At 52.9% G+C, this 24,480-nt stretch overlaps 1 protein-coding gene across 1 annotated transcript in view; it reads right to left on the bottom strand.

Annotated features, from left to right (window-relative positions):
- Positions 1-1,317: 1,317 nt before the first annotated feature.
- Positions 1,318-24,480, bottom strand: part of ICOSLG (inducible T cell costimulator ligand) — a 120,033-nt gene continuing 96,870 nt past the window's right edge. Inside the window, exon 7 of the mRNA XM_063956900.1 lies at positions 1,318-2,841. Coding sequence (XP_063812970.1) covers positions 2,820-2,841 — 22 coding nt within the window. The 3' untranslated portion in view covers positions 1,318-2,819. The remainder of the gene's footprint in view (positions 2,842-24,480) is intronic.

The raw sequence follows: 24,480 nt of genomic DNA, 5'->3' as shown, positions 1-24,480 counted from the left end.
TACTGCCTATAGCTCCTCCATATAACTCCTCTATATAACTCCATGTAACCTCCGCCCTATACCTATGTTACTGCCTATAGCTCCTCTATATAACTCCTCTATATAACTCCATGTAACCTCCGCCCTATACCTCTGTTACTGCCTATAGCTCCTCCATATAACTCCTCTATATAACTCCATGTAACCTCCGCCCTATACCTCTGTTACTGCCTATAGCTCCTCCATATAACTCCTCTATATACCTCCATGTAACCTCCACCCTATACCTCTGTTACTGCCTATAGCTCCTCCATATAACTACTCTATATAACTCCATGTAACCTCCGCCCTATACCTCTGTTACTGCCTATAGCTCCTCCATATAACTACTCTATATAACTCCATGTAACCTCCGCCCTATACCTATGTTAATGCCTATAGCTCCTCCATATAACTCCTCTATATAACTCCATGTAACCTCCGCCCTATACCACTGTTACTGCCTATAGCTCCTCCATATAACTCCTGTATATAACTCCATGTAACCTCCGCCCTATACCTCTGTTACTGCCTATAGCTCCTCCATATAACTCCTCTATATAACTCCATGTAACCTCCGCCCTATACCTATGTTACTGCCTATAGCTCCTCCATATAACTCCTCTATATAACTCCATGTAACCTCCGCCCTATACCTATGTTACTGCCTATAGCTCCTCCATATAACTCCTCTATATACCTCCATGTAACCTCCACCCTATACCTCTGTTACTGCCTATAGCTCCTCCATATAACTACTCTATATAACTCCATGTAACCTCCGCCCTATACCTCTGTTACTGCCTATAGCTCCTCCATATAACTACTCTATATAACTCCATGTAACCTCCGCCCTATACCTATGTTAATGCCTATAGCTCCTCCATATAACTACTCTATATAACTCCATGTAACCTCCGCCCTATACCTATGTTAATGCCTATAGCTCCTCCATATAACTCCTGTCAAAGTCGAAAAATATCGTTATTCTCATCGCCATGTACTAACCCCAATGCACATGCCCGCTGCTCGTGCACCCACTCCTCCGTGCGTACGCATCCCCTCAGGTTGCGTAAGGGACGCTCCCACGTCGCCTGCGCGTGGGGATGTGCATTTACGGTAGAGTTTGTGTGCGTCTGGTGGGCGACTCGATCGCTACATATTTAACCAATATAGTACGTTTTATAAGTAATAATCCCTTTAATAATGTCTGCAAGTATGTTTAGTGTAAATGGTTCAGGGACCTGGGAATTCCTCTTTTCACGATACAAAGGGTCTGACACAGGTTGAACAGTGGTGTCTGGTACCTAACTGAAGAGTATTTTATTAGAAACATTCCGGTGTTGGTTAGGAAGAGATTAGTCGCTCCTGCGTATAGTTATGTTTAAAAGAAGTTTATGGACATTTAAATGTATTTGCTGTTTTATTACACATGAGGTGGGAGTCCTGAGGATGCCTCCCACCTGAGCAGTTGGAGAGAGACACATCCCCCCGTACGAACCCACCTATGACCTTTTGTTATAATGCAGAGACAAATTCCTGTGTCCAATGAACAATGAGATTATAGGACCATTGTATTGTACAGTATGTTGTGTATATAAAGACCCCCATAGCCAGACCAGCCTCACTTCTCTCCAAAAGGTTTTCCCTGTGATGACTGAGAGCTGGTTTCCAGATAGCGCATGCGATTCATTCCCAAGTGTGTAAGTTTCTCTGTGGCCATTTCGTTACTCTGTATGTATGCAATTGTTCTTTTGTAGCTAACCTATAAGTGTTTGCCATTTATCCTCTTTCTGTTTATTTGTATTTGCAATCGTTTGCTAGTGTTTGTATTTCTGTTTAGTTATTGTGTTTAGGTATTAATGTCAGGTCTGTAGTGTATGAACTGTATCTGTTTTCCCCTTTTTACGTACTAAATATCGTCAGTAAAGGTGTTGGAACCTTAGCAAGGAGTGTGTGTTTCACTAGTTAGTATAAAGGGTTGTTGAGCGTCTCAGTCGCTCAAACAGCTTTCATATCATAAAGGTTAATCAGCGTTACATTGTGATAATATTACAGTACTAAGGTTTACAGTATAAGCATACCCTTATAGTGTGTTGTTACAAGGTTGTCTGTGTGTAAATCAGTGAGCGTCAGCGCCGCTCGTATCCCGCTCTCGCGGTACAGCGTCTGCTATGCTATTAGCGTAGCTTTACGGTACTCGGGCCGCCTATAGCGTGCTCGATACCAAGCGTAAGACGTGAGCGAACGTGCAGCTCGTGCGTCTCGACCACGGCCTAGCGTCTGCTACGCTAAGTGCGTACCATTACGGCACCTCATGCGCCTATTGCGTATGTTGTCTTTAATAAGTATATAGCTTAGGTTCAAGATAAATAATTAGCTTTATCACTCCTCTATATAACTCCATGTAACCTCCGCCCTATACCTCTGTTACTGCCTATAGCTCCTCCATATAACTCCTCTATATACCTCCATGTAACTTTTGTCTTTCACTCTCTGTTACTCCGTGTAAGTCCTCCCTATAACCATTTGTACATAACCTCTTTTATACTCCATATTATCTCCATTTCTGTCCATTAATTTCTCCTTATGTTTCTCTTATAAGAAGATAATTTCAAATGTTCTCTGTGTGTACAAAGAGCGAGCTATCCCAGCATAACGTCCCAGGATTGCGTCCGTCAGTCACACGTCTCATCCTGCAGTACATGGTGGCCGGCCATTCCGTCGTTGTAAGCGCGCCACCCGTTATTACCATCCAGCGTTCCAGGACAATATGCACTCACTGCTTCCAGAGGGACTTTTCACCCATTTACTTCCTGGCAACTGGAAAGGAAGATAGAGCTATACTGAGTATGACCAATACTAAGTGACAGACACAGAGAACAGAAGCAGTATGTATACAGTCATGCGGGCTGATTCTGAGTTTGATGCAGCAGCGTTTTTTGCCGCAGTCGCATCCAGTGGCCGTTACACCGCAAGAACTGCAGCACCTACCTAATGTGGAGATGCGGATTTAGCTGTACCTACAAACACCTTCTTACTGGGACGCTGAGGGGTGGGCATATACAGCAGGGCCGCTGATTGCCCTGCACCGGCAGATGTGGCTGTCATACATGGCGCTGATCACCGGTAATCTTACAGACTCCTGGTAAGAGGGCGTTTGTAGCTATAGTAAACGTTCTTCTGCTGCCATGAATCTGGCTCCCCTCTGGGGCATTTGGTAGGTGCTGCAACTGCCACTCGTCATACCTGTGTCTGCATACTAATGCCTCTACAAAGCTGTTCCCTGGTGTATATCCGTGTATCCGACTGTGCAAGAACTGAGGTGCCCACTGTCACCACCCGACGCACCGTCTGTCCTACAAAGCCGTTCCCTGGTGTACATCCGTGTATCCGACTGTGCAAGAACTGAGGTGCCCGCTGTCACCACCCAACGCACCGTCTGTCCTACAAAGCCGTTCCCTGGTGTACATCCGTGTATCCGACTGTGCAAGAACTGAGGTGCCCGCTGTCACCACCCGACGCACCGCCTGTCCTACAAAGCTGTTCCCTGGTGTATATCCGTGTATCCGACTGTGCAAGAACTGAGGTGCCCGCTGTCACCACCCGACGCACCGTCTGTCCTACAAAGCCGTTCCCTGGTGTACATCCGTGTATCCGACTGTGCAAGAACTGAGGTGCCCGCTGTCACCACCCGACGCACCGTCTGTCCTACAAAGCCGTTCCCTGGTGTACATCCGTGTATCCGACTGTGTAAGAACTGAGGTGCCCGCTGTCACCACCCAACGCACCGTCTGTCCTACAAAGCCGTTCCCTGGTGTATATCCGTGTATCCGACTGTGTAAGAACTGAGGTGCCCGCTGTCACCACCCGACGCACCGTCTGTCCTACAAAGCCGTTCCCTGGTGTACATCCGTGTATCCGACTGTGTAAGAACTGAGGTGCCCACTGTCACCACCCGACGCACCGTCTGTCCTACAAAGCCGTTCCCTGGTGTATATCCGTGTATCCGACTGTGTAAGAACTGAGGTGCCCGCTGTCACCACCCGACGCACCGTCTGTCCTACAAAGCCGTTCCCTGGTGTATATCCGTGTATCTGACTGTGTAAGAACTGAGGTGCCCACTGTCACCACCCGACGCACCGTCTGTCCTACAAAGCTGTTCCCTGGTGTACATCCGTGTATCCGACTGTGCAAGAACTGAGGTGCCCGCTGTCACCACCCGACGCACCGTCTGTCCTACAAAGCCGTTCCCTGGTGTACATCCGTGTATCCGACTGTGTAAGAACTGAGGTGCCCGCTGTCACCACCCGACGCAACGTCTGTCCTACAAAGCCGTTCCCTGGTCTACATCCGTGTATCTGACTGTGTAAGAACTGAGGAGCCCGCTGTCACCACCCGACGCACCGTCTGTCCTACAAAGCCGTTCCCTGGTGTATATCCGTGTATCCGACTGTGTAAGAACTGAGGTGCCCGCTGTCACCACCCGACGCACCATCTGTCCTACAAAGCCGTTCCCTGGTGTACATCCGTGTATCCGACTGTGTAAGAACTGAGGTGCCCACTGTCACCACCCGACGCACCATCTGTCCTACAAAGCCGTTCCCTGGTCTACATCCGTGTATCCGACTGTGTAAGAACTGAGGTGCCCACTGTCACCACCCGACGCACCGTCTGTCCTACAAAGCTGTTCCCTGGTGTATATCCGTGTATCCGACTGTGTAAGAACTGAGGTGCCCGCTGTCACCACCCGACGCACCGTCTGTCCTACAAAGCCGTTCCCTGGTGTATATCCGTGTATCCGACTGTGCAAGAACTGAGGTGCCCGCTGTCACCACCCGACGCACCGTCTGTCCTACAAAGCTGTTCCCTGGTGTACATCCGTGTATCCGACTGTGCAAGAACTGAGGTGCTAGCTGTCACCACCCGACCCACCGTCTGTCCTACAAAGCTGTTCCCTGGTGTACATCCGTGTATCCGACTGTGTAAGAACTGAGGTGCCCACTGTCACCACCCGACGCACCGTCTGTCCTACAAAGCTGTTCCCTGGTGTACATCCGTGTATCCGACTGTGTAAGAACTGAGGTGCCCGCTGTCACCACCCGACGCACCGTCTGTCCTACAAAGCTGTTCCCTGGTGCATATCCGTGTATCCGACTGTGTAAGAACTGAGGTGCCCACTGTCACCACCCGACGCACCGTCTGTCCTACAAAGCCGTTCCCTGGTGTACATCCGTGTATCCGACTGTGTAAGAACTGAGGTGCCCGCTGTCACCACCCGACGCAACGTCTGTCCTACAAAGCCGTTCCCTGGTGTACATCCGTGTATCCGACTGTGTAAGAACTGAGGTGCCCGCTGTCACCACCCGACGCACCGTCTGTCCTACAAAGCTGTTACCTGGTGTATATCCGTGTATCCGTCTGTGTAAGAACTGAGGTGCCCGCTGTCACCACCCGACGCAACATCTGTCCTACAAAGCCGTTCCCTGGTCTACATCCGTGTATCCGACTGTGTAAGAACTGAGGTGCCCGCTGTCACCACCCGACGCAACGTCTGTCCTACAAAGCCGTTCCCTGGTCTACATCCGTGTATCCGACTGTGTAAGAACTGAGGAGCCCGCTGTCACCACCCGACGCACCGTCTGTCCTACAAAGCCGTTCCCTGGTGTACATCCGTGTATCCGACTGTGTAAGAACTGAGGTGCCCACTGTCACCACCCGACGCACCATCTGTCCTACAAAGCCGTTCCCTGGTGTACATCCGTGTATCCGACTGTGTAAGAACTGAGGTGCCCGCTGTCACCACCCGACGCACCATCTGTCCTACAAAGCCGTTCCCTGGTGTACATCCGTGTATCCGACTGTGTAAGAACTGAGGTGCCCGCTGTCACCACCCGACGCAACGTCTGTCCTACAAAGCCGTTCCCTGGTCTACATCCGTGTATCCGACTGTGTAAGAACTGAGGTGCCCGCTGTCACCACCCGACGCACCATCTGTCCTACAAAGCCGTTCCCTGGTGTACATCCGTGTATCCGACTGTGTAAGAACTGAGGTGCCCGCTGTCACCACCCGACGCAACGTCTGTCCTACAAAGCCGTTCCCTGGTCTACATCCGTGTATCCGACTGTGTAAGAACTGAGGTGCCCGCTGTCACCACCCGACGCATCGTCTGTCCTACAAAGCCGTTCCCTGGTGTACATCCGTGTATCCGACTGTGTAAGAACTGAGGTGCCCACTGTCACCACCCGACGCACCATCTGTCCTACAAAGCCGTTCCCTGGTGTACATCCGTGTATCCGACTGTGTTAGAACTGAGGTGCCCGCTGTCACCACCCGACGCACCGTCTGTCCTACAAAGCTGTTCCCTGGTGTATATCCGTGTATCCGACTGTGTAAGAACTGAGGTGCCCGCTGTCACCACCCGATGTACCGTCTGTCCTACAAAGCTGTTCCCTGGTGTATATCCGTGTATCCGACTGTGTAAGAACTGAGGTGCCCACTGTCACCACCCGACGCACCGTCTGTCCTACAAAGCTGTTCCCTGGTGTATATCCGTGTATCCGACTGTGTAAGAACTGAGGTGCCCACTGTCACCACCCGACGCACCGTCTGTCCTACAAAGCCGTTCCCTGGTGTATATCCGTGTATCCGACTGTGTAAGAACTGAGGTGCCCGCTGTCACCACCCGACGCACCGTCTGTCCTACAAAGCTGTTCCCTGGTGTACATCCGTGTATCCGACTGTGTAAGAACTGAGGTGCCCACTGTCACCACCCGACGCACCGTCTGTCCTACAATGCCGTTCCCTGGTGTACATCCGTGTATCCGACTGTGTAAGAACTGAGGTGCCCGCTGTCACCACCCGACGCACCGTCTGTCCTACAAAGCTGTTCCCTGGTGTATATCCGTGTATCCGACTGTGTAAGAACTGAGGTGCCCGCTGTCACCACCCGACGCACCGTCTGTCCTACAAAGCCGTTCCCTGGTGTATATCCGTGTATCCGACTGTGTAAGAACTGAGGTGCCCGCTGTCACCACCCGACGCACCGTCTGTCCTACAAAGCTGTTCCCTGGTGTACATCCGTGTATCCGACTGTGTAAGAACTGAGGTGCCCACTGTCACCACCCGACGCACCGTCTGTCCTACAAAGCTGTTCCCTGGTGTACATCCGTGTATCCGACTGTGTAAGAACTGAGGAGCCCGCTGTCACCACCCGACGCACCGTCTGTCCTACAAAGCTGTTCCCTGGTGTACATCCGTGTATCCGACTGTGTAAGAACTGAGGTGCCCGCTGTCACCACCCGACGCACCGTCCGTCCTACAAAGCCGTTCCCTGGTGTACATCCGTGTATCCGACTGTGTAAGAACTGAGGTGCCCGCTGTCACCACCCGACGCACCGTCCGTCCTACAAAGCCGTTCCCTGGTGTATATCCGTGTATCCGACTGTGCAAGAACTGAGGTGCCCGCTGTCACCACCCGACGCACCGTCTGTCCTACAAAGCCGTTCCCTGGTGTACATCCGTGTATCCGACTGTGTAAGAACTGAGGTGCCCGCTGTCACCACCCGACGCACCGTCTGTCCTACAAAGCTGTTCCCTGGTGCATATCCGTGTATCCGACTGTGTAAGAACTGAGGTGCCCACTGTCACCACCCGACGCACCGTCTGTCCTACAAAGCCGTTCCCTGGTGTACATCCGTGTATCCGACTGTGTAAGAACTGAGGTGCCCGCTGTCACCACCCGACGCAACGTCTGTCCTACAAAGCCGTTCCCTGGTGTACATCCGTGTATCCGACTGTGTAAGAACTGAGGTGCCCGCTGTCACTACCCGACGCAACGTCTGTCCTACAAAGCCGTTCCCTGGTCTACATCCGTGTATCCGACTGTGTAAGAACTGAGGAGCCCGCTGTCACCACCCGACGCACCGTCTGTCCTACAAAGCCGTTCCCTGGTGTACATCCGTGTATCCGACTGTGTAAGAACTGAGGTGCCCACTGTCACCACCCGACGCACCATCTGTCCTACAAAGCCGTTCCCTGGTGTACATCCGTGTATCCGACTGTGTAAGAACTGAGGTGCCCGCTGTCACCACCCGACGCACCATCTGTCCTACAAAGCCGTTCCCTGGTGTACATCCGTGTATCCGACTGTGTAAGAACTGAGGTGCCCGCTGTCACCACCCGACGCAACGTCTGTCCTACAAAGCCGTTCCCTGGTCTACATCCGTGTATCCGACTGTGTAAGTACTGAGGAGCCCGCTGTCACCACCCGACGCACCATCTGTCCTACAAAGCCGTTCCCTGGTGTACATCCGTGTATCCGACTGTGTAAGAACTGAGGTGCCCGCTGTCACCACCCGACGCACCGTCTGTCCTACAAAGCCGTTCCATGGTGTATATCCGTGTATCCGACTGTGCAAGAACTGAGGTGCCCGCTGTCACCACCCGACGCACCGTCTGTCCTACAAAGCTGTTCCCTGGTGTATATCCGTGTATCCGACTGTGTAAGAACTGAGGTGCCCGCTGTCACCACCCGAGGTACCGTCTGTCCTACAAAGCTGTTCCCTGGTGTATATCCGTGTATCCGACTGTGTAAGAACTGAGGTGCCCACTGTCACCACCCGACGCACCGTCTGTCCTACAAAGCTGTTCCCTGGTGTATATCCATGTATCCGACTGTGTAAGAACTGAGGTGCCCGCTGTCACCACCCGACGCACCGTCTGTCCTACAAAGCTGTTCCCTGGTGTATATCCGTGTATCCGACTGTGCAAGAAGTGAGGTGCCCGCTGTCACCACCCGACGCACTGTCTGTCCTACAAAGCTGTTCCCTGGTGTATATCCATGTATCCGACTGTGCAAGAAGTGAGGTGCCCGCTGTCACCACCCGACGCACTGTCTGTCCTACAAAGCTGTTCCCTGGTGTATATCCGTGTATCCGACTGTGTAAGAACTGAGGTGCCCACTGTCACCACCCGACGCACCGTCTGTCCTACAAAGCCGTTCCCTGGTGTATATCCGTGTATCCGACTGTGTAAGAACTGAGGAGCCCGCTGTCACCACCTGACGCACTGTCTGTCCTACAAAGCCGTTCCCTGGTGTACATCCGTGTATCCGACTGTGTAAGAACTGATTTGCCCGCTGTCACCACCCGATGTACCGTCTGTCCTACAAAGCCGTTCCCTGGTGTACATCCATGTATCCGACTGTGCAAGAACTGAGGTGCCCGCTGTCACCACCCGATGTACCGTCTGTCCTACAGAGCCGTTCCCTGGTGTATATCCGACTGTGCAAGAACTGAGGTGCCCACTGTCACCACCCGATGTACCGTCTGTTCTACAAAGCCGTTCCCTGGTGTATATCCGTGTATCCGACTGTGTAAGAACTGAGGTGCCCGCTGTCACCACCCGACGCACCGTCTGTCCTACAAAGCTGTTCCCTAGTGTACATACGTGTATCCGACTGTGTAAGAACTGAGGTGCCCACTGTCACCACCCGACGCACCGTCTGTCCTACAATGCCGTTCCCTGGTGTACATCCGTGTATCCGACTGTGTAAGAACTGAGGTGCCCGCTGTCACCACCCGACGCACCATCTGTCCTACAAAGCCGTTCCCTGGTGAATATCCGTGTATCCGACTGTGTAAGAACTGAGGTGCCCGCTGTCGCCACCCGACGCACCATCTGTCCTACAAAGCTGTTCCCTGGTGTATATCCGTGTATCCGACTGTGTAAGAACTGAGGTGCCCACTGTCACCACCCGACGCACCATCTGTCCTACAAAGCCGTTCCCTGGTGAATATCCGTCAAACAAATCTTATTGACTTTTTTGATTGTGTGACTAAAGTGATGGATAAAGGTGGAGCCATGGATATAGCTTATCTTGACTTTAGTAAGGCTTTTGACACAGTTCCACATCGCAGACTGCTAAATAAACTTGAAAGTTTGGGATTGGATATTAGGATTATTGAATGGATAAGATCTTGGTTGAAGGATAGAAAACAGAGAGTTGTGGTAAATGGAGTGCATTCACAGGAGGGAAATGTTACCAGTGGAGTACCCCAGGGATCTGTACTTGGACCAGTGCTTTTCAATATCTTTATTGGTGACATTGCAAATGGGATTAAAGGGAAAGTATGCCTTTTTGCAGATGACACAAAGGTATGCAACAGGGTAGACACACCAGGTGGGGTAAAACAAATGATTGAGGATCTAGGTAGACTAGAGGAATGGTCAAGAGTCTGGCAATTACAGTTTAATGCCAAAAAATGCAAAATCATGCACTTGGGTCTCAAAAATCCTAAAGCTAAATACAGTATTAATGGCACTATACTGGAAACTACTGAGGAGGAAAGGGATCTAGGAGTCACTATTTCAGATGACTTAAAGGCAGGTAAGCAATGTAACAAGGCAATGAGGAAGGCTAGTCAGATGCTTGGCTGCATTGGGAGAGGAATCAGCAGCAGAAAGAAAGAAGTAATAATGCCACTGTATAGGTCATTGGTACGGCCTCATCTAGAATACTGTATTCAGTTCTGGAGGCCATATCTTCAAAAGGATATTAATACATTAGAAACTGTACAAAGGAGGGCAACTAAAATGGTGCATGGCCTACATCACAAAACATACCCAGAAAGACTAAGAAATCTCAATATGTATAGTTTGGAGCAGAGAAGAGAAAGGGGCGACATGATAGAAACTTTCAAATATATGAAGGGTTTTAACAAAGTCCAGGAGGGAAACATTCTCCAAATGAAGAGAAGCAATAGGACACGAGGACATGCACTGAGACTGGAGGGGGGGAGGTTCAGGGGAAATTTGCGGAAAAATTATTTCACAGAAAGGGTAGTGGACAAGTGGAATAGCCTCCCATCAGAGGTGGTAGAGGCTAAGACAGTAGAGCAATTTAAACATGCATGGGATAGACATAAGGATATCCTTACAAAGAAATAAGGATCAAATAAGGTTAGTGATAAAAACAAATAATATATAAAAAAAAAAAAAGGGGCAGACTAGATGGGCCAAGTGGTTCTTATCTGCCGACAAATTCTATGTTTCTATGTTTCTATGTTTATCCGACTGTGTAAGAACTGAGGTGCCCGCTGTCACCACCCGACGCACCGTCTGTCCTACAAAGCTGTTCCCTGGTGTACATCCGTGTATCCGACTGTGTAAGAACTGAGGTGCCCGCGGTCACCACCCGACGCACCATCTGTCCTACAAAGCCGTTCCCTGGTCTACATCCGTGTATCCGACTGTGTAAGAACTGAGGTGCCCGCTGTCACCACCCGACGCACCATCTGTCCTACAAAGCTGTTCCCTGGTGTACATCCGTGTATCCGACTGTGTAAGAACTGAGGTGCCCGCGGTCACCACCCGACGCACCATCTGTCCTACAAAGCTGTTCCCTGGTGTATATCCGTGTATCCGACTGTGTAAGAACTGAGGTGCCCACTGTCACCACCCGACGCACCGTCTGTCCTACAAAGCTGTTCCCTGGTGTACATCCGTGTATCCGACTGTGTAAGAACTGAGGTACCCGCTGTCACCACCCGACGCACCGTCTGTCCTACAAAGCTGTTCCCTGGTGTATATCCGTGTATCCGACAGTGTAAGAACTGAGGTGCCCGCTGTCACCACCCGACGCACCGTCTGTCCTACAAAGCCGTTCCCTGGTGTACATCCGTGTATCCGACTGTGTAAGAACTGAGGTGCCCGCTGTCACCACCCAACGCACCGTCTGTCCTACAAAGCTGTTCCCTGGTGTATATCCGTGTATCCGACTGTGCAAGAACTGAGGTGCCCGCTGTCACCACCCGACGCAACGTCTGTCCTACAAAGCCGTTCCCTGGTCTACATCCGTGTATCCGACTGTGTAAGAACTGAGGTGCCCACTGTCACCACCCGACGCACCGTCTGTCCTACAAAGCCGTTCCCTGGTGTATATCCGTGTATCCGACTGTGTAAGAACTGAGGTGCCCGCTGTCACCACCCGACGCACCGTCTGTCCTACAAAGCTGTTCCCTGGTGCATATCCGTGTATCCGACTGTGTAAGAACTGAGGTGCCCACTGTCACCACCCGACGCACCGTCTGTCCTACAAAGCCGTTCCCTGGTGTACATCCGTGTATCCGACTGTGTAAGAACTGAGGTGCCCGCTGTCGCCACCCGACGCAACGTCTGTCCTACAAAGCCGTTCCCTGGTGTACATCCGTGTATCCGACTGTGTAAGAACTGAGGTGCCCGCTGTCACTACCCGACGCAACGTCTGTCCTACAAAGCCGTTCCCTGGTCTACATCCGTGTATCCGACTGTGTAAGAACTGAGGAGCCCGCTGTCACCACCCGACGCACCGTCTGTCCTACAAAGCCGTTCCCTGGTGTACATCCGTGTATCCGACTGTGTAAGAACTGAGGTGCCCACTGTCACCACCCGACGCACCATCTGTCCTACAAAGCCGTTCCCTGGTGTACATCCGTGTATCCGACTGTGTAAGAACTGAGGTGCCCGCTGTCACCACCCGACGCACCATCTGTCCTACAAAGCCGTTCCCTGGTGTACATCCGTGTATCCGACTGTGTAAGAACTGAGGTGCCCGCTGTCACCACCCGACGCAACGTCTGTCCTACAAAGCCGTTCCCTGGTCTACATCCGTGTATCCGACTGTGTAAGTACTGAGGAGCCCGCTGTCACCACCCGACGCACCATCTGTCCTACAAAGCCGTTCCCTGGTGTACATCCGTGTATCCGACTGTGTAAGAACTGAGGTGCCCGCTGTCACCACCCGACGCACCGTCTGTCCTACAAAGCCGTTCCATGGTGTATATCCGTGTATCCGACTGTGCAAGAACTGAGGTGCCCGCTGTCACCACCCGACGCACCGTCTGTCCTACAAAGCTGTTCCCTGGTGTATATCCGTGTATCCGACTGTGTAAGAACTGAGGTGCCCGCTGTCACCACCCGAGGTACCGTCTGTCCTACAAAGCTGTTCCCTGGTGTATATCCGTGTATCCGACTGTGTAAGAACTGAGGTGCCCACTGTCACCACCCGACGCACCGTCTGTCCTACAAAGCTGTTCCCTGGTGTATATCCATGTATCCGACTGTGTAAGAACTGAGGTGCCCGCTGTCACCACCCGACGCACCGTCTGTCCTACAAAGCTGTTCCCTGGTGTATATCCGTGTATCCGACTGTGCAAGAAGTGAGGTGCCCGCTGTCACCACCCGACGCACTGTCTGTCCTACAAAGCTGTTCCCTGGTGTATATCCATGTATCCGACTGTGCAAGAAGTGAGGTGCCCGCTGTCACCACCCGACGCACTGTCTGTCCTACAAAGCTGTTCCCTGGTGTATATCCGTGTATCCGACTGTGTAAGAACTGAGGTGCCCACTGTCACCACCCGACGCACCGTCTGTCCTACAAAGCCGTTCCCTGGTGTATATCCGTGTATCCGACTGTGTAAGAACTGAGGAGCCCGCTGTCACCACCTGACGCACTGTCTGTCCTACAAAGCCGTTCCCTGGTGTACATCCGTGTATCCGACTGTGTAAGAACTGATTTGCCCGCTGTCACCACCCGATGTACCGTCTGTCCTACAAAGCCGTTCCCTGGTGTACATCCATGTATCCGACTGTGCAAGAACTGAGGTGCCCGCTGTCACCACCCGATGTACCGTCTGTCCTACAGAGCCGTTCCCTGGTGTATATCCGACTGTGCAAGAACTGAGGTGCCCACTGTCACCACCCGATGTACCGTCTGTTCTACAAAGCCGTTCCCTGGTGTATATCCGTGTATCCGACTGTGTAAGAACTGAGGTGCCCGCTGTCACCACCCGACGCACCGTCTGTCCTACAAAGCTGTTCCCTAGTGTACATACGTGTATCCGACTGTGTAAGAACTGAGGTGCCCACTGTCACCACCCGACGCACCGTCTGTCCTACAATGCCGTTCCCTGGTGTACATCCGTGTATCCGACTGTGTAAGAACTGAGGTGCCCGCTGTCACCACCCGACGCACCATCTGTCCTACAAAGCCGTTCCCTGGTGAATATCCGTGTATCCGACTGTGTAAGAACTGAGGTGCCCGCTGTCGCCACCCGACGCACCATCTGTCCTACAAAGCTGTTCCCTGGTGTATATCCGTGTATCCGACTGTGTAAGAACTGAGGTGCCCACTGTCACCACCCGACGCACCATCTGTCCTACAAAGCCGTTCCCTGGTGAATATCCGTCAAACAAATCTTATTGACTTTTTTGATTGTGTGACTAAAGTGATGGATAAAGGTGGAGCCATGGATATAGCTTATCTTGACTTTAGTAAGGCTTTTGACACAGTTCCACATCGCAGACTGCTAAATAAACTTGAAAGTTTGGGATTGGATATTAGGATTATTGAATGGATAAGATCTTGGTTGAAGGATAGAAAACAGAGAGTTGTGGTAAATGGAGTGCATTCACAGGAGGGAAATGTTACCAGTGGAGTACCCCAGGGATCTGTACTTGGACCAGTGCTTTTCAATATCTTTATTGGTGACATTGCAAATGGGATTAAAGGGAAAGTATGCCTTTTTGCAGATGACACAAAGGTATGCAACAGGGTAGACACACCAGGTGGGGTAAAACAAATGATTGAGGATCTAGGTAGACTAGAGGAATGGTCAAGAGTCTGGCAATTACAGTTTAATGCCAAAAAATGCAAAATCATGCACTTGGGTCTCAAAAATCCTAAAGCTAAATACAGTATTAATGGCACTATACTGGAAACTACTGAGGAGGAAAGGGATCTAGGAGTCACTATTTCAGATGACTTAAAGGCAGGTAAGCAATGTAACAAGGCAATGAGGAAGGCTAGTCAGATGCTTGGCTGCATTGGGAGAGGAATCAGCAGCAGAAAGAAAGAAGTAATAATGCCACTGTATAGGTCATTGGTACGGCCTCATCTAGAATACTGTATTCAGTTCTGGAGGCCATATCTTCAAAAGGATATTAATACATTAGAAACTGTACAAAGGAGGGCAACTAAAATGGTGCATGGCCTACATCACAAAACATACCCAGAAAGACTAAGAAATCTCAATATGTATAGTTTGGAGCAGAGAAGAGAAAGGGGCGACATGATAGAAACTTTCAAATATATGAAGGGTTTTAACAAAGTCCAGGAGGGAAACATTCTCCAAATGAAGAGAAGCAATAGGACACGAGGACATGCACTGAGACTGGAGGGGGGGAGGTTCAGGGGAAATTTGCGGAAAAATTATTTCACAGAAAGGGTAGTGGACAAGTGGAATAGCCTCCCATCAGAGGTGGTAGAGGCTAAGACAGTAGAGCAATTTAAACATGCATGGGATAGACATAAGGATATCCTTACAAAGAAATAAGGATCAAATAAGGTTAGTGATAAAAACAAATAATATATAAAAAAAAAAAAAGGGGCAGACTAGATGGGCCAAGTGGTTCTTATCTGCCGACAAATTCTATGTTTCTATGTTTCTATGTTTATCCGACTGTGTAAGAACTGAGGTGCCCGCTGTCACCACCCGACGCACCGTCTGTCCTACAAAGCTGTTCCCTGGTGTACATCCGTGTATCCGACTGTGTAAGAACTGAGGTGCCCGCGGTCACCACCCGACGCACCATCTGTCCTACAAAGCCGTTCCCTGGTCTACATCCGTGTATCCGACTGTGTAAGAACTGAGGTGCCCGCTGTCACCACCCGACGCACCATCTGTCCTACAAAGCTGTTCCCTGGTGTACATCCGTGTATCCGACTGTGTAAGAACTGAGGTGCCCGCGGTCACCACCCGACGCACCATCTGTCCTACAAAGCTGTTCCCTGGTGTATATCCGTGTATCCGACTGTGTAAGAACTGAGGTGCCCACTGTCACCACCCGACGCACCGTCTGTCCTACAAAGCTGTTCCCTGGTGTACATCCGTGTATCCGACTGTGTAAGAACTGAGGTACCCGCTGTCACCACCCGACGCACCGTCTGTCCTACAAAGCTGTTCCCTGGTGTATATCCGTGTATCCGACAGTGTAAGAACTGAGGTGCCCGCTGTCACCACCCGACGCACCGTCTGTCCTACAAAGCCGTTCCCTGGTGTACATCCGTGTATCCGACTGTGTAAGAACTGAGGTGCCCGCTGTCACCACCCGACGCACCGTCTGTCCTACAAAGCTGTTCCCTGGTGTATATCCGTGTATCCGACTGTGCAAGAACTGAGGTGCCCGCTGTCACCACCCGACGCAACGTCTGTCCTACAAAGCCGTTCCCTGGTCTACATCCGTGTATCCGACTGTGTAAGAACTGAGGTGCCCACTGTCACCACCCGACGCACCGTCTGTCCTACAAAGCCGTTCCCTGGTGTATATCCGTGTATCCGACTGTGTAAGAACTGAGGTGCCCGCTGTCACCACCCGACGCACCGTCTGTCCTACAAAGCCGTTCCCTGGTGTACATCCGTGTATCCGACTGTGCAAGAACTGAGGTGCCCGCTGTCACCACCCGACGCACCGTCTGTCCTACAAAGCTGTTCCCTGGTGTATATCCGTGTATCCGACTGTGTAAGAACTGAGGTGCCCGCTGTCACCACCCGAGGTACCGTCTGTCCTACAAAGCTGTTCCCTGGTCTACATCCGTGTATCCGACTGTGTAAGAACTGAGGTGCCCACTGTCACCACCCGACGCACCGTCTGTCCTACAAAGCTGTTCCCTGGTGTATATCCATGTATCCGACTGTGTAAGAACTGAGGTGCCCGCTGTCACCACCCGACGCACCGTCTTTCCTACAAAGCCGTTCCCTGGTGTACATCCGTGTATCCGACTGTGCAAGAACTGAGGTGCCCACTGTCACCACCCGACGCACCGTCTGTCCTACAAAGCTGTTCCCTGGTGTACATCCGTGTATCCGACTGTGTAAGAGCTGAGGTGCCCACTGTCACCACCCGACGCACCGTCTGTCCTACAAAGCCGTTCCCTGGTGTACATCCGTGTATCCGACTGTGTAAGAACTGAGGTGCCCACTGTCACCACCCGACGCACCGTCTGTCCTACAAAGCTGTTCCCTGGTGTATATCCGTGTATCCGACTGTGTAAGAACTGAGGTGCCCGCTGTCACCACCCGACGCACCGTCTGTCCTACAAAGCTGTTCCCTGGTGTATATCCGTGTATCCGACTGTGTAAGAACTGAGGTGCCCGCTGTCACCACCCGACGCACCGTCTGTCCTACAAAGCCGTTCCCTGGTGTACATCCGTGTATCCGACTGTGTAAGAACTGAGGTGCCCGCTGTCACCACCCGACGCACCATCTGTCCTACAAAGCTGTTCCCTGGTGTATATCCGTGTATCCGACTGTGTAAGAACTGAGGTGCCCACTGTCACCACCCGACGCACCATCTGTCCTACAAAGCCGTTCCCTGGTGTACATCCGTGTATCCGACTGTGTAAGAACTGAGGTGCCCGCTGTCACCACCCGACGCACCATCTGTCCTACAAAGCCGTTCCCTGGTGTACATCCGTGTATCCGACTGTGTAAGAACTGAGGTGCCCGCTGTCACCACCCGACGCAACGTCTGTCCTACAAAGCCGTTCCCTGGTCTACATCCGTGTATCCGACTGTGTAAGAACTGAGGTGCCCGCTGTCACCACCCGACGCATCGTCTGTCCTACAAAGCCGTTCCCTGGTGTACATCCGTGTATCCGACTGTGTAAGAACTGAGGTGCCCACTGTCACCACCCGACGCACCATCTGTCCTACAAAGCCGTTCCCTGGTGTACATCCGTGTATCCGACTGTGTAAGAACTGAGGTGCCCGCTGTCACCACCCGACGCACCATCTGTCCTACAAAGCTGTTCCCTGGTGTACATCCGTGTATCCGACTGTGTAAGAACTGAGGTGCCCGCTGTCACCACCCGACGCACCGTCTGTCCTACAAAGCCGTTCCCTGGTGTATATCCGTGTATCCGACTGTGCAAGAACTGAGGTGCCCGCTGTCACCACCCGACGCACCGTCTGTCCTACAAAGCCGTTCCCTGGTGTACATCCGTGTATCCGACTGTGTAAGAACTGAGGTGCCCGCTGTCACCACCCGACGCACCGTCTGTCCTACAAAGCTGTTCCCTGGTGTATATCCGTGTATCCGACTGTGTAAGAACTGAGGTGCCCGCTGTCACCACCCGATGTACCGTCTGTCCTACAAAGCTGTTCCCTGGTGTATATCCGTGTATCCGACTGTGTAAGAACTGAGGTGCCCACTGTCACCATCCGACGCACCGTCTGTCCTACAAAGCCGTTCCCTGGTGTATATCCGTGTATCCGACTGTGTAAGAACTGAGGTGCCCGCTGTCACCACCCGACGCACCGTCTGTCCTACAAAGCTGTTCCCTGGTGTACATCCGTGTATCCGACTGTGTAAGAACTGTGGTGCCCACTGTCACCACCCGACGCACCGTCTGTCCTACAATGCCGTTCCCTGGTGTACATCCGTGTATCCGACTGTGTAAGAACTGAGGTGCCCGCTGTCACCACCCGACGCACCGTCTGTCCTACAAAGCTGTTCCCTGGTGTACATCCGTGTATCCGACTGTGTAAGAACTGAGGTGCCCACTGTCACCACCCGACGCACCGTCTGTCCTACAAAGCTGTTCCCTGGTGTACATCCGTGTATCCGACTGTGTAAGAACTGAGGAGCCCACTGTCACCACCCGACGCACCGTCTGTCCTACAATGCCGTTCCCTGGTGTACATCCGTGTATCCGACTGTGTAAGAACTGAGGTGCCCGCTGTCACCACCCGACGCACCGTCCGTCCTACAAAGCCGTTCCCTGGTGTATATCCGTGTATCCGACTGTGCAAGAACTGAGGTGCCCGCTGTCACCACCCGACGCACCGTCTGTCCTACAAAGCCGTTCCCTGGTGTACATCCGTGTATCCGACTGTGTAAGAACTGAGGTGCCCGCTGTCACCACCCGACGCACCGTCTGTCCTACAAAGCTGTTCCCTGGTGCATATCCGTGTATCCGACTGTGTAAGAACTGAGGTGCCCACTGTCACCACCCGACGCACCGTCTGTCCTACAAAGCCGTTCCCTGGTGTACATCCGTGTATCCGACTGTGTAAGAACTGAGGTGCCCGCTGTCACCACCCGACGCAACGTCTGTCCTACAAAGCCGTTCCCTGGTGTACATCCGTGTATCCGACTATGTAAGAACTGAGGTGCCCGCTGTCACTACCCGACGCAACGTCTGTCCTACAAAGCCGTTCCCTGGTCTACATCCGTGTATCCGACTGTGTAAGAACTGAGGAGCCCGCTGTCACCACCCGACGCACCGTCTGTCCTACAAAGCCGTTCCCTGGTGTACATCCGTGTATCCGACTGTGTAAGAACTGAGGTTCCCACTGTCACCACCCGACGCACCATCTGTCCTACAAAGCCGTTCCCTGGTGTACATCCGTGTATCCGACTGTGTAAGAACTGAGGTGCCCGCTGTCACCACCCGACGCACCATCTGTCCTACAAAGCCGTTCCCTGGTGTACATCCGTGTATCCGACTGTGTAAGAACTGAGGTGCCCGCTGTCACCACCCGACGCAACGTCTGTCCTACAAAGCCGTTCCCTGGTCTACATCCGTGTATCCGACTGTGTAAGTACTGAGGAGCCCGCTGTCACCACCCGACGCACCATCTGTCCTACAAAGCCGTTCCCTGGTGTACATCCGTGTATCCGACTGTGTAAGAACTGAGGTGCCCGCTGTCACCACCCGACGCACCATCTGTCCTACAAAGCCGTTCCCTGGTGTACATCCGTGTATCCGACTGTGTAAGAACTGAGGTGCCCGCTGTCACCACCCGACGCACCATCTGTCCTACAAAGCTGTTCCCTGGTGTACATCCGTGTATCCGACTGTGTAAGAACTGAGGTGCCCGCTGTCACCACCCGACGCACCGTCTGTCCTACAAAGCCGTTCCCTGGTGTATATCCGTGTATCCGACTGTGCAAGAACTGAGGTGCCCACTGTCACCACCCGACGCACCGTCTGTCCTACAAAGCCGTTCCCTGGTGTACATCCGTGTATCCGACTGTGTAAGAACTGAGGTGCCCGCTGTCACCACCCGACGCACCGTCTGTCCTACAAAGCTGTTCCCTGGTGTATATCCGTGTATCCGACTGTGTAAGAACTGAGGTGCCCGCTGTCACCACCCGATGTACCGTCTGTCCTACAAAGCTGTTCCCTGGTGTATATCCGTGTATCCGACTGTGTAAGAACTGAGGTGCCCACTGTCACCACCCGACGCACCGTCTGTCCTACAAAGCCGTTCCCTGGTGTATATCCGTGTATCCGACTGTGTAAGAACTGAGGTGCCCGCTGTCACCACCCGACGCACCGTCTGTCCTACAAAGCTGTTCCCTGGTGTACATCCGTGTATCCGACTGTGTAAGAACTGAGGTGCCCGCTGTCACCACCCGACGCACCATCTGTCCTACAAAGCCGTTCCCTGGTGTACATCCGTGTATCCGACTGTGTAAGAACTGAGGTGCCCGCTGTCACCACCCGACGCAACGTCTGTCCTACAAAGCCGTTCCCTGGTCTACATCCGTGTATCCGACTGTGTAAGAACTGAGGTGCCCGCTGTCACCACCCGACGCATCGTCTGTCCTACAAAGCCGTTCCCTGGTGTACATCCGTGTATCCGACTGTGTAAGAACTGAGGTGCCCACTGTCACCACCCGACGCACCATCTGTCCTACAAAGCCGTTCCCTGGTGTACATCCGTGTATCCGACTGTGTAAGAACTGAGGTGCCCGCTGTCACCACCCGACGCACCATCTGTCCTACAAAGCTGTTCCCTGGTGTACATCCGTGTATCCGACTGTGTAAGAACTGAGGTGCCCGCTGTCACCACCCGACGCACCGTCTGTCCTACAAAGCCGTTCCCTGGTGTATATCCGTGTATCCGACTGTGCAAGAACTGAGGTGCCCGCTGTCACCACCCGACGCACCGTCTGTCCTACAAAGCCGTTCCCTGGTGTACATCCGTGTATCCGACTGTGTAAGAACTGAGGTGCCCGCTGTCACCACCCGACGCACCGTCTGTCCTACAAAGCTGTTCCCTGGTGTATATCCGTGTATCCGACTGTGTAAGAACTGAGGTGCCCGCTGTCACCACCCGATGTACCGTCTGTCCTACAAAGCTGTTCCCTGGTGTATATCCGTGTATCCGACTGTGTAAGAACTGAGGTGCCCACTGTCACCACCCGACGCACCGTCTGTCCTACAAAGCCGTTCCCTGGTGTATATCCGTGTATCCGACTGTGTAAGAACTGAGGTGCCCGCTGTCACCACCCGACGCACCGTCTGTCCTACAAAGCTGTTCCCTGGTGTACATCCGTGTATCCGACTGTGTAAGAACTGAGGTGCCCACTGTCACCACCCGACGCACCGTCTGTCCTACAATGCCGTTCCCTGGTGTACATCCGTGTATCCGACTGTGTAAGAACTGAGGTGCCCGCTGTCACCACCCGACGCACCGTCTGTCCTACAAAGCTGTTCCCTGGTGTACATCTGTGTATCCGACTGTGTAAGAACTGAGGTGCCCACTGTCACCACCCGACGCACCGTCTGTCCTACAAAGCTGTTCCCTGGTGTACATCTGTGTATCCGACTGTGTAAGAACTGAGGAGCCCACTGTCACCACCCGACGCACCGTCTGTCCTACAATGCCGTTCCCTGGTGTACATCCGTGTATCCGACTGTGTAAGAACTGAGGTGCCCGCTGTCACCACCCGACGCACCGTCCGTCCTACAAAGCCGTTCCCTGGTGTATATCCGTGTATCCGACTGTGCAAGAACTGAGGTGCCCGCTGTCACCACCCGACGCACCGTCTGTCCTACAAAGCCGTTCCCTGGTGTACATCCGTGTATCCGACTGTGTAAGAACTGAGGTGCCCGCTGTCACCACCCGACGCACCGTCTGTCCTACAAAGCTGTTCCCTGGTGCATATCCGTGTATCCGACTGTGTAAGAACTGAGGTGCCCACTGTCACCACCCGACGCACCGTCTGTCCTACAAAGCCGTTCCCTGGTGTACATCCGTGTATCCGACTGTGTAAGAACTGAGGTGCCCGCTGTCACCACCCGACGCAACGTCTGTCCTACAAAGCCGTTCCCTGGTGTACATCCGTGTATCCGACTATGTAAGAACTGAGGTGCCCGCTGTCACTACCCGACGCACCATCTGTCCTACAAAGCCGTTCCCTGGTCTACATCCGTGTATCCGACTGTGTAAGAACTGAGGAGCCCGCTGTCACCACCCGACGCACCGTCTGTCCTACAAAGCCGTTCCCTGGTGTACATCCGTGTATCCGACTGTGTAAGAACTGAGGTTCCCACTGTCACCACCCGACGCACCATCTGTCCTACAAAGCCGTTCCCTGGTGTACATCCGTGTATCCGACTGTGTAAGAACTGAGGTGCCCGCTGTCACCACCCGACGCACCATCTGTCCTACAAAGCCGTTCCCTGGTGTACATCCGTGTATCCGACTGTGTAAGAACTGAGGTGCCCGCTGTCACCACCCGACGCAACGTCTGTCCTACAAAGCCGTTCCCTGGTCTACATCCGTGTAGCCGACTGTGTAAGTACTGAGAAGCCCGCTGTCACCACCCGACGCACCATCTGTCCTACAAAGCCGTTCCCTGGTGTACATCCGTGTATCCGACTGTGTAAGAACTGAGGTGCCCGCTGTCACCACCCGACGCACCATCTGTCCTACAAAGCTGTTCCCTGGTGTACATCCGTGTATCCGACTGTGTAAGAACTGAGGTGCCCGCTGTCACCACCCGACGCACCGTCTGTCCTACAAAGCCGTTCCCTGGTGTATATCCGTGTATCCGACTGTGCAAGAACTGAGGTGCCCGCTATCACCACCCGACGCACCGTCTGTCCTACAAAGCCGTTCCCTGGTGTACATCCGTGTATCCGACTGTGTAAGAACTGAGGTGCCCGCTGTCACCACCCGACGCACCGTCTGTCCTACAAAGCTGTTCCCTGGTGTATATCCGTGTATCCGACTGTGTAAGAACTGAGGTGCCCGCTGTCACCACCCGACGTACCGTCTGTCCTACAAAGCTGTTCCCTGGTGTATATCCGTGTATCCGACTGTGTAAGAACTGAGGTGCCCACTGTCACCACCTGACGCACCGTCTGTCCTACAAAGCTGTTCCCTGGTGTATATCCGTGTATCCGACTGTGTAAGAACTGAGGTGCCCACTGTCACCACCCGACGCACCGTCTGTCCTACAATGCCGTTCCCTGGTGTACATCCGTGTATCCGACTGTGTAAGAACTGAGGTGCCCGCTGTCACCACCCGACGCACCGTCTGTCCTACAAAGCTGTTCCCTGGTGTACATCCGTGTATCCGACTGTGTAAGAACTGAGGTGCCCACTGTCACCACCCGACGCACCGTCTGTCCTACAAAGCTGTTCCCTGGTGTACATCCGTGTATCCGACTGTGTAAGAACTGAGGAGCCCGCTGTCACCACCCGACGCACCGTCTGTCCTACAAAGCCGTTCCCTGGTGTACATCCGTGTATCCGACTGTGTAAGAACTGAGGTGCCCACTGTCACCACCCGACGCACCATCTGTCCTACAAAGCCGTTCCCTGGTGTACATCCGTGTATCCGACTGTGTAAGAACTGAGGTGCCCGCTGTCACCACCCGACGCACCATCTGTCCTACAAAGCCGTTCCCTGGTGTACATCCGTGTATCCGACTGTGTAAGAACTGAGGTGCCCGCTGTCACCACCCGACGCAACGTCTTTCCTACAAAGCCGTTCCCTGGTCTACATCCGTGTATCCGACTGTGTAAGTACTGAGGAGCCCGCTGTCACCACCCGACGCACCATCTGTCCTACAAAGCCGTTCCCTGGTGTACATCCGTGTATCCGACTGTGTAAGAACTGAGGTGCCCGCTGTCACCACCCGACGCACCGTCCGTCCTACAAAGCCGTTCCCTGGTGTATATCCGTGTATCCGACTGTGCAAGAACTGAGGTGCCCGCTGTCACCACCCGACGCACCGTCTGTCCTACAAAGCCGTTCCCTGGTGTACATCCGTGTATCCGACTGTGTAAGAACTGAGGTGCCCGCTGTCACCACCCGACGCACCGTCTGTCCTACAAAGCTGTTCCCTGGTGCATATCCGTGTATCCGACTGTGTAAGAACTGAGGTGCCCACTGTCACCACCCGACGCACCGTCTGTCCTACAAAGCCGTTCCCTGGTGTACATCCGTGTATCCGACTGTGTAAGAACTGAGGTGCCCGCTGTCACCACCCGACGCAACGTCTGTCCTACAAAGCCGTTCCCTGGTGTACATCCGTGTATCCGACTGTGTAAGAACTGAGGTGCCCGCTGTCACTACCCGACGCAACGTCTGTCCTACAAAGCCGTTCCCTGGTCTA

This window comes from Pseudophryne corroboree, chromosome 2 (genome assembly GCF_028390025.1).
Source record: "Pseudophryne corroboree isolate aPseCor3 chromosome 2, aPseCor3.hap2, whole genome shotgun sequence".
In the NCBI taxonomy this organism is placed as follows: Eukaryota; Metazoa; Chordata; class Amphibia; order Anura; family Myobatrachidae; genus Pseudophryne; species Pseudophryne corroboree.
Note: the sequence above shows the minus strand (reverse complement) of the source record. Positions and strands in the feature narration are given on the sequence as shown.